Source organism: Chelonoidis abingdonii, chromosome 13, assembly GCF_003597395.2.
Source record: "Chelonoidis abingdonii isolate Lonesome George chromosome 13, CheloAbing_2.0, whole genome shotgun sequence".
In the NCBI taxonomy this organism is placed as follows: Eukaryota; Metazoa; Chordata; order Testudines; family Testudinidae; genus Chelonoidis; species Chelonoidis abingdonii.
Genome location: NC_133781.1, coordinates 18,109,013 through 18,119,424, shown reverse-complemented (window position 1 = coordinate 18,119,424; position 10,412 = coordinate 18,109,013). Strand labels below are relative to the sequence as shown.

The 10,412-nt window shown below is 44.1% G+C and overlaps 1 protein-coding gene across 8 annotated transcripts in view; it reads left to right on the top strand.

Moving 5' to 3' along the window:
- The window catches only part of TMEM94 (transmembrane protein 94), a 111,465-nt gene that overhangs the window by 61,127 nt on the left and 39,926 nt on the right, over positions 1–10,412 (top strand). For all 8 annotated transcript variants that reach the window (XM_075071798.1, XM_075071797.1, XM_032792932.2 and 5 more), the window contains 5 exons: positions 1,112–1,427; positions 2,455–2,628; positions 6,294–6,396; positions 8,235–8,452; positions 9,530–9,711. In XM_075071798.1, the coding sequence (XP_074927899.1) occupies positions 1,112–1,427; positions 2,455–2,628; positions 6,294–6,396; positions 8,235–8,452; positions 9,530–9,711 (993 nt within the window). The remainder of the gene's footprint in view (positions 1–1,111; positions 1,428–2,454; positions 2,629–6,293; positions 6,397–8,234; positions 8,453–9,529; positions 9,712–10,412) is intronic.

Genomic DNA, 10,412 nt, shown 5'->3' with positions numbered 1-10,412 from the left:
GCGAAAGGATTGTCAGCTGATGTTTTCCCGGAGGAAGGAATGACTGACGACATTTACCCAGAACCCCCCGCGACAATTAAGATTCAACCCTGAATTCCAAGGGGTGGGGGAGACTGTGGGAACTATGGGATAGCTACGGAAGTGCTACCCACAATGCAACGCTTCAGAAATCGACGTTAGCCTCGGAGCATGGACGCACAACGCCGAATTACTGTGCCTAGTGTGGCCGCATGAAATCGAATTTATAATATCAGTTTTTTAAAACCGATTTTAGCAAATTCGATTTTATCCCGTAGTGTAGATGTGGCCAAAGATATGCTTTTTCCTGGGGCAAATGTCTGTGTATCTGTCTAGTGTTGCCTGCTTCAGTTGCTGAATTGTAAGGGGAAGCAATCAGGGAAGAGTCTCACTTCATTCCCCTTGCACATCCTTCAGCATGGGCTGCATGTCCTTTTTCAGAGAAGAAAAGCATTCTCTTTACTGAAGGCCCTTTTCTGCTGGGAAGGGTTGGTTCTTTTAAAGACAGAACTAAAGGAGGCACCTGTTGCTAGTGTCTATGATGAGGACTCTCACATATATTCTTGTGCATTTATGGGATGTTACACACCACATTCTCAGGAGACTTCATCCCCATTCCTCAAACTTCTGTCATCTTAAAGTCAATCCTATAGTTCTTTCCCTGGTTATCTTTGAGTTTGTTCATACTCCCACTTACGGCAGGGGTAAAACTCCCACAGATTTCAGTGTGGGAAGGATCAGGAACTTACTATGTTTCTAACTGTGTTACTAGGAAGTAGTTTAATCTCCTCAGAAGAGCCCCAGGGCCCTTTACAGTAGTCACTCCCTCATAGCATACTCATTCATTTTCCTCCTTTAGAATTTGGACCATTTAAAAAACATTGTTTTTACTCTTCTGGAGAATCTCAGACTGTGGAACTAAGGAAGCTGCTATTTTTGATAAGTGGAGGAAGCAAGGGCCTGTTAATCTTCCCTGTTATATCTGGGACTATCTTTTCTGCTAAGGGATACTAAACTTGGGATGGGAATTGGAGTCTCTCTAACAACTACATTCCATTATAACTAATCAGGATTTTCTTGCATGCCTTATCAGGCTGGCGGTGACAGTGAGGGACTGGCCTGTGAGGCTGAAGACTTTGTGTGTGACTACCACCTCAAAATGCTCAGCCTGTCCCAGGACCAGCAGAACCCCTCCTGTATCCAGTTTGACGACTCCAACTGGCAGATGCACCTAACCTCCCTGAAGCCTCTGGGTTTGAATGTGCTGCTCAACCTCTGCAATGCTAGTGTGACAGAGCACCTATGCCGCTTCTCTGACCACCTCTGCAACATTGCCCTTCAGGAGACCCACAGTACCGTGCTGCCTGTCCATGTGCCCTGGGGGCTCTGTGAGTTTGCCAGGCTAATAGGTAAGGAAGAACCAAACAAGGAGACAGCTGAGAAATGGGAGCAAGCTTTCAAAGAAGTCTTACTGAGCCAGCTGAATACTGGGAGAGTACCAAAATGGTACCCTTTTGTTAGTTGGAAGGCTGGAATGCAGATCTGACTGTGATCTTCTCTCTTTGGGGTTAATGCTCAGAGGTGTGACATCAGATTTGTTGCTAGTGTCATTGGCCAGTTTACCACTGACAGATTGAGACACTATGCTACAGTCATTGAGTGACATTCATGGCTAAGAGTTTCTCTAGCCAACACAGGCTAAAGTTTATAAAGTTCTAGTTCAAATCCTTCAGGTTTATAGACAGCAGCAGTGCTGATGAAGAAGCTTTTTGCCCCACAGTGGATAAAGAATGACCAACAAGAATGGACGAATTGCTTTTCTGGTATCTGTGTCAGTGTTACTGTTTAGGCTTATGTGTATTACAGAGAAACTGGTAATAGTTAGCCGTAAATAATATGTAGCACTTCACATCTTCAGTACTTCATAATCCGCATCCTGCCCTTGTGAGGTAGGTAAGTATCAATGTCCCCATTTAACTTTCCTGTGCCTCACTCTTAAGTGACTTGTCCAAGGTCATGCAAGGAATCAGTGGCAGAGCCAGGATTAACATTTGAGTGTTTATGACCTCTTGTCCCATGCTTGTTCTTCTGGATTGCTCTACTTCTCTTAAATGAATCAGGAGTGCTAAGGACTCCACTAATAATATCATCTGGCTCTTGTATAGCACATCTCATCAGTAGATCTCAAAGCATTTAGGAGTATGCACATAGTGAGAACGCAGGCAAGTCAGCTAGGTAACCCTAATCTCTGTCACCTGGCTGTTAGCACACACTGGGACTACAGAATGTCACTTGCTTGGTTTCTGGTGGATGCTGCTGCTGGCAAGGTATCAGAATGACTGCAGTCAGCAGGCGGGGTGGATCAGCAGAGTGAGATGATCTCCATTTTGCTTTGGGTTATGTTTAATCTTTCTCCCCTTTACGTTCATGTTTCAGGTTTCACACCCGGAGCCAAAGAGCTTTTCAAGCAGGAGAACCACTTGGCCCTGTACCGCCTTCCGACTGATGAGATGGTGAAGGAGACAGTACTGGGAAAACTCTCTTCCATCACCAAGAGGAGACCGCCTTTGAGTCACATGATCAGCCTTTTTGTTAAGGACACCACCACCAGTAAGGCTGCCTCCCTTCTCTCGGGTGAAGGTGTTGGATATAGTGAGGGAGGGAAATGGAGTCTTTTGCGAGTCTCAAAAACAATCTAGGAATTGCCGGAGTAGAACAGACCAAGGCTCCCTCTAGACTGATATCCTGTGTCTGCCTCTAGGCAATACTAACTGCTAAAGAGGAAGCTGTAAATTTCTTGGTAATGCACCTCACTGTGCAGTGCTATAACATGTTGGGAGAAATTTCTTCCTGACCCCAGTGTGTGACCAGCTGTTGCCCAGAAGCATGAGGCTTGTAAATAACCTTTGTAATTTGATTCTGGCTAATGTTATATCCAATGTATTAATGATCTTGTGTGTCTGTATCCTGGAAAAGCAGAACAAGAAGAGTTTCTTGATTTGTCTATGCACAGACTTTGTTGTCCCAGCGAAATAAATACTGTACGGAGTTGAAAGTCCCTGGGAGTAAACCATATCCTTCTGTCCAGCAGTTAATCTCACACCTTGACCTGGGAAGATATTTTTTTTCTTTTTTTTTTTAATATCTATTCCTGTTGCTGCCATCTTGTCTTTCTAGGAAACGCTTTGAAGTGTTTTGTTCAGAGTTGATTGCTGGGATTCTCAATATGGGGAGCCACTTTTAATCTTGCATCATTCTAACTTCATTTCCTAATTTTGAAAAGCTTTTTTTCCTAGAGGGTTCAGACTTGTGTGTGTGTGTGTATGACCGTAATAATGCTGTCTGGAGTGAACTGTAAGAAGAATTTTAACAGTGAGGATAACTAATCATTGGAATAACTTACTTAAAAATGTGGTTGATTGTTCATCACTTGAAGCCTTTAAATCAAGATTGCGTGGCTGTCTAAAGTGATACTCTGGGTCAACCAGAAGTTATGAGATTGGTGCAGGAATTATTGGGTGAAATTCTCTGGATTATGTTATGCAGGGGGTCAGACCAGATCATAATGGCCCTTTTTGGCTTTAAAAATCTTGTATGGATTCAAAGATTCATTCCACCTTAACGAGACCTCCGTAACAAAACCAAATGTGGAGAGGTAGTAAATTCTGTACCCTTAGCAGAAATGGTGCATAACCCATCTCTAGATTCTCTTGTCTCGTTTAGTAAAATATGTCCCTATTAAGGATTCTCATGCTCCTGGAGTGAAATGACCCAATGGCCTGTACTGCCTCCATCTTCCCTTGTTGTAGTTAAAATCTTAATCAAAATAAGACTATGGAAAATTAATGCACCAGTGCTGGAGGCTGGGGTTACTGTAAGGAAGAGTTTTAACACAAGCCCATATCCAGTGCAAAGAGTGATCTGGCTCACTTGAGCAGACTCACTCTGCTCAGTTAGCCTCTATCTTTAGCCCTACAAGAAAACAGCTTGATTTAGTATTGACCACAGCCAGCCACCAGGCATGCTTCCTCTCCCACCCCCAATGGCAGGTGGGAGCAGAGATTTCACCCAGCTTACTGCCAGGAGCCTAGTGAGGAGTCTCATGCTTTGTCAATCAGCATAATTTGGCAGGGCATACATGTAAATAATGAACAGTCACAGTGTTTAATACCCATCCTTAGCCATTTCTAAATGATCCCACTACTCGTTAGCTAATAGTTATGTTCCCAGGTCCGGTTGTTAATTTACCTAAGAGTTATAGCCGAGGGGTTTTTTAGTTGTTTCCTTGTGCCATGAGGCATCTGATCTGTATGTCTTTGTAGATTCTTTTTCTGGTTCCTGGAGTGGTTTGTGTGAGGTATAGGCCGTGAGTGTTATATGAATGTTGGTTTGTGGCTCAGGTGCAGATTGTAGGGCAAAAGCCAGAGTGAACAATGGTCCCTGTTTTAGCAGAATCCCATTTCTGCTACTAACCTTGTGATTTACTAATCTCAGCTGGGGGAAAGTTTAGCTCACGGTGCCATCAGTGACATTGAAATCAATGCCACCCCAACACAGATTGGAGTGGTACATGCACTGTGTCACTGGCATTAACTTCTACAGAGTGACAGTGGGGTGGGCTGTGCAAGGTGCTGTTGATGCTGAACAAAAACTATGTGGGATGGAAAGCAGAAATGTAGCTGCTGGTGTGCATCTGTGTGTTCGCCCACCGGCTCCTACTCTGTATATGAGGCATGGACTTTGCAGAGTCAGCTGGCATCTCCTGCCCCTTTGTTCACAGCAGAGGCTATCTGACCATACATCTACTAAGGGAGGATATAAGGTTTTTACAGTAAAATTAACCCAAGCCTGACATAAGCTGTCCATTGTGTTCCTCTAACAAGTCCCCTTTTTCACATTCTGCTCTTATTGCATTAAGATGTTTGTTATGCTGATAAACTCAGCCTGTGGTGTCTATTTTTAGTACAAAGCAGAGAGCTGGTATGTTTTAGAAAATCCTCAAGTATTCATGAAGGTCCCCGCCTGATTTACATGAACGGATATTCTTGGCTCTTGACCTCGTTGACTAGCATGAATGTTGGCACTTGGCAGCAATGCCTGCAAGAGTCTTTGGACTCACTTTTTGGAAGTGATTTTTTTTTTCTTTAGATCAGCTTTGAAGCCATTGGGGGCAGTCACAGAGCAGCTGGAGGAGGGAATCAAATTAACCTTGACAGTGAAAGCTATGTGCATGTAATGTTAATGTTTCCACATGAGCTAATGAGAGTGAGGAAATCTGGAGGAAAGGCAGCCTCTCCATCCTTGACTTTTGGTCTACATACCGTGCCCTGGTCTTGTACCAGATAAGTGAAAATCGCATGATGATCTGAGACACTCTGGAACACCCAGGCCCAGCTGGATGAGTTACAGCTTATTGTTCAGCCTTAAAGTATCCTAGAATTGGAAAAGATGGAAAGACCTAAAAGATCATGGACATTAAGGAATCTTGGCTCCTCCTCTGGTCAGTGCAAGGGGTTCCCCTCAACAGTACTTATTTTAGAGCTTTCGTCCAGCCTCCTTTTAAATGCCCCAGGCAATGACCCTTAATCACCCAAATTCTTCTGTGGAATAGTGCTGACAATAATAATACCTCACTCTTATCCAGTGCTTTTCATCAGTAGATCTCAAAGCGCTTTACAAAGGAGGTCAATATCATTATCTGAGCCATAGGGAGGTGAAGTGACTTGCCAGGCCAGTGAATAGAACCCAGGTCTGCTGTGTCCCAGTCCTGTGCCCTTAACTTCTAGTCCTGCTGTCTCCAATCTAATAGGCTCCAGTCTGTTAACAGGTTTTCACTGTTAAATTATCCCCTGCCATTCAGCTCAAATTTCCCTTTACTTAGTTTCATCTCATGGCTCCATTACTCCTGGTTATACCCTGATTTGGAGGAGTACGGGATATAGAAGCAACCTGGTCCTCACTTTTCTGGAGGAGAAAGATCATTACAGTGTAAGGGGAGAGGTACTGGAACTGGCTACTAGGTCCACAATTTATCACTAGCTCAGTTAACTTATAGCCAGGCAAAGAGCAGCCAAACCTGCATCATCTCCTCTTGAACAGTCTCTGTTCAGTGGCTGACACACTCTTGACATGGCCAGTGGGGATGTATTGGGTAGGTCAGGATGTTCTGTCTTATTGTGGGATAATCTGTAGTTTTTAACTGTCAAATGAGCCATTGAAATTAAATCCTTTGGTTGGGAATGTACAGATGAGACACCTCTCTGTTTTTCCCCTAGGCACTGAGCAGATGCTTTCTCATGGGACAGCTGACATCATTCTTGAGGCCTGCACAGACTTTTGGGATGGTGCTGATATCTATCCCCTCTCCGGCTCTGACAGGTGGGTGGCCTTACCTCATTGGCATACAGGAGTTGTTGGTTTAAAATTAATTACTGGAGAGAATTATGTTTATAATAAGGCTCCAACATAACAATACTTCATAAGCCATTTATAAATGATAAATAGTTGTTCTAAGCATGTTATAAATGTGAGTTGTCTGTAGTTGGTTATAAGCACATTGCTTATAATCATGTAACCCCTTTTAACAATCTATTGACCCGTTTGACTCTTAACAATTTACCAACCATTTGTTAAAACATTTGTTCATAATTTATAAACTCTTTCTAAATTATTTGTAAATAGAACCTTACTGTAAAGTGTGCCCAAGAATTCTAAGCAAGTTCAGTGATGGTGGCAATAGGATTTTGTTTGGTTATCTCTGGGATGTCCCGTATCTGCATACAAGGGGTGGTACATTCCAGCTATTAGTGGTATCTTGCTGGAGTGTATTTGGTGCTCCTCATGTCATTATTGTCACTTTTTGTCATTTGACAGATCAGTCCTGATTTGTTTTGTTGGCCTGCATTACATTGTGCTAGTGTGTCTGGCTCTCTTCAGGCGTTAAGACCTGTTACTTTTTTGAATATTTATTTTACAAGGCATTGATTAAAAACTCTGTTGAGTAGTTCTGGCCCAGCCTAATGTTACCGCTGCAAATTCAAAACAAACGTGGAATTTTAAGCTACTCCAATGATTGTGTGTTGACAGTGTGCCTTTAAATGCATCTATTTGGAACTGCACCACTGGTGTACTGTGATGGGGGGGAGGGGCTCTTTGTTCAACTTGCATTGGCTTTGTGTTGCTGCACCATGCAAATCTATATAATATTGTCATGGTTCAGTGTTAGCTGCATCTCTTATTCCTCCCTTCCTCTCTGAGTGCCCTCCCTCCAGTTCTTAGGCCTTGAGCCTTTGCCTTCCTGGGTAGAATCCTGTGATGCTACAGCATCCTGTATGGGTGTGTGCCAACCATGTTTGCTCAGCAGGTCCAACTGCGTTCAACTCTCTGCCGTTCTTTCCTTCGGGAGCTGTGACCAGTGACAAATAGTGTGACCCAAACCAGTCTTCTTAAAACGATGTATTGTTTAATCTTAACAGTGGAAGCACAGCATAACATGAAAAATGGGTTTTTAAAACAATAAATTGTCTGTATGCATATCTGTCTGAGCTAAAGGCCTTTCTTACCTCAGATCCCTCTGACCTCTGAGTTCACATTTACTTAGAAGGCCTGTCTCTCCCTTGAAAAGTGTGAGTCTTTAAACCCTCATGAGTCTTCTGATCTCCCTGCGCCCCTGACAGGGGCTGAGATCTGCCTGGGGAAACCTGTTTAGTGAGGTCTGCATCACAGCCAGTGGCTTGAGCATTGTCCACACAGTGTTTGATGATAAGTGTTATCTGGCCTGTTGTCCTCTTCCTACTCACAAGTAAACAGCCTTGTTGGTGAATTAATCCCAAGTACTCATGGAAAGAACCTCCTGGCAATAATCAGACAGCAACATAACACATCTAGTGTTCATAAATTATCACAGGCAGCTCCAGTTCCATCACAAATATGCTACATTAGTTTGTCTGTTCACCCGCTCTGTGGGTGCATTGCTGCCTCTTACAGGATGCTCAGATCTCCCTCTAGTGGCAGTAGTTCAAAGGATACAAATTCTATATAGGAATGGTCTCTTTACACCAGTCTCTGATCAATATTAGAAACAAACCTATAGGGAGCAGTCCAGGAAACTTGTATTGGTTGTTTCCTCCAGCCCTGAGCTCCCAGGGGTTATACTGGTGTCAGAATGGCAGCATGCCTTTGATAGCTTTTGCTATTATCTTGTGTCTTCCATGTAGGAAGAAAGTGTTGGATTTCTACCAGCGAGCATGTCTCTCAGGCTATTGCTCTGCCTTTGCCTATAAGCCAATGCACTGTGCCTTGTCCTCCCAGCTCAATGGCAAGTGCATAGAACTGGTGCAGGTCCCTGGACAGAGTGCCATCTTCACATCCTGTGACCTTCCAGGCACTACACCCATCAAACAGAGCAGCAGAAGGAACAGCTGGAGCTCTGATGGTATGTGTCTCTCCTCCTCTTGTGGGATGTATTGCTGAGCTGGGTCTCCCAATTCCCAGTCAGTCTGGAGCTGTAGCAGCTTTGCTGTCCAAAGCAGTGGTTGGAAATTGAGATCTAAGCATTCCCTTAAAGGGAAATAATTACTTATACTGCTGGCAAGTGTATTTCTATCATAAAGTTACCTAAATTTGTAAGACAATAGTTATACTTGAAGGTGATCTAATTTATTAAAGCAGGGCCTGAGACTCAGGACTCTCTAAGTTCTGTTCCTGGCTTTGCATCTGTGCAATCTTACTCAAGTTACTTATGCTGGGTTTTTCAAAGGAGTCAGGAACTGCCTAATTCCCTTTGATTCATTTGGAAAATTGCAGTGCTAACCCCTATGTGCCTCAGTTCCCCATTCTGTAAAATGAGGTAACATGGCTTCACGTGGGAGTTGGGAGGCAAAATTAGCAATTATACAATGTTTCATTGTACAATTTCTCGTGCTGCACCAGGATCCTTTACTGCATCGTGCATCAAGGTCACACTGATCACACTCTGATCTGGTGAAGGAATCCTGTCAGTCTAAATCCTTAACAGGTCATTCTGGAGCCACTGCAGCATCCCTAGAGAGAACGTGTTTGATCCAATTACGTGGGATCAATTCCCCTTCAGTTTCATGGCTGTCAGCTTCCTCTACACTTGCTGTGTTGTTTAAGCACAGTATGATGTACTTAAAATGCATATGTGTACATCATGCAGCACATGTGCCCTTCCCACCTCTTTCTTGTAACTGACTAGCATCCTTTATTTTATTTTCTTCCTTCTCATGCTGTGTGTGCTTTTGTGCTGTGTGTGTTTTTTCACTGTGTTCTTGGCTGCATGTTGGGGTATTCAAAACTCCTTTTGTGACTGTGTATGTTTGGGCAAATGGGTGTCTTTCCACCTGTTCATCTGTACATGTGTGTCTGCATGTTTCTGTGCCTATGGGTGCCTGTCTCCATGTGGTCATGTCTCGTTATCTGTGTCCATGTGTGCACGCACATGTGGGTGTTTGTGTCTCAATGCGATTGCGTGTTGTTTGCATGCCTGAAGAAGGGATCGGGGAAGTGATGGAGAAGGAGGATTGTATCCAGGCTCTGAGTGGTCAGATCTTCATGGGAATGGTCTCGTCCCAGTACCAGGCCCGACTTGACATCGTCCGCCTCATTGATGGGCTGGTCAGTGCCTGCATTCGTTTTGTCTACTTTTCCCTGGAAGATGAGCTCAAGAGCAAGGTAGGCTAATTAGATATCATTACCTCTGGCTTGAATAGAGACTGGGAATGGCTGAGTCATTACTCTACTTGAATCTGTTTCCTTATAATAAAAGACGGTTACTCACCTTTGTAACTGTTGTTCTTCGAGATGTGTTGCTCATATCCATTCCAGTTAGGTGTGTGCGTGCCGCATGCACGTTCGTCGGAGAAACTTTTACCCTAGCAACACTCGGTGGGCTGGCAGGTCGCCCCCTGGAGTGGCGCCGGTATGGCGCCTAATATATACCCCTGCCGGCCCGCCCGCTCCCCAGTTCCTTCTTGCCAGCTACTCCAACAGTGGGGAAGGAGGGCGGGTTTGGAATGGATATGAGCAACACATCTCGAAGAACAACAGTTACAAAGGTGAGTAACCGTCTTTTATGTGAGCAGAGTTTTTAAATAACCTCTCACTGTGCTGGACCTAGGTGCTGATTGGGAGTTAGAGAACTAGAATACAGTAAAGGGGGCTGTGTGATTTCTTTTCAGTTTCTTGATAACCAGTGGAGGGGGATCAGAATCACTGTTGGTGACTGGTCGGTGAGTTTAACTTCCATGTTAACCACCAGTTTTGGGAGCATCTGCTCTCCCTTTTTCAGCCTGCCCTGATCTTGGCCTTTTCAGTGAGGACTGCCCCAGGCACACTGGGTCACACTAAGCACTGAAGTTCAATTAATAGAGTGT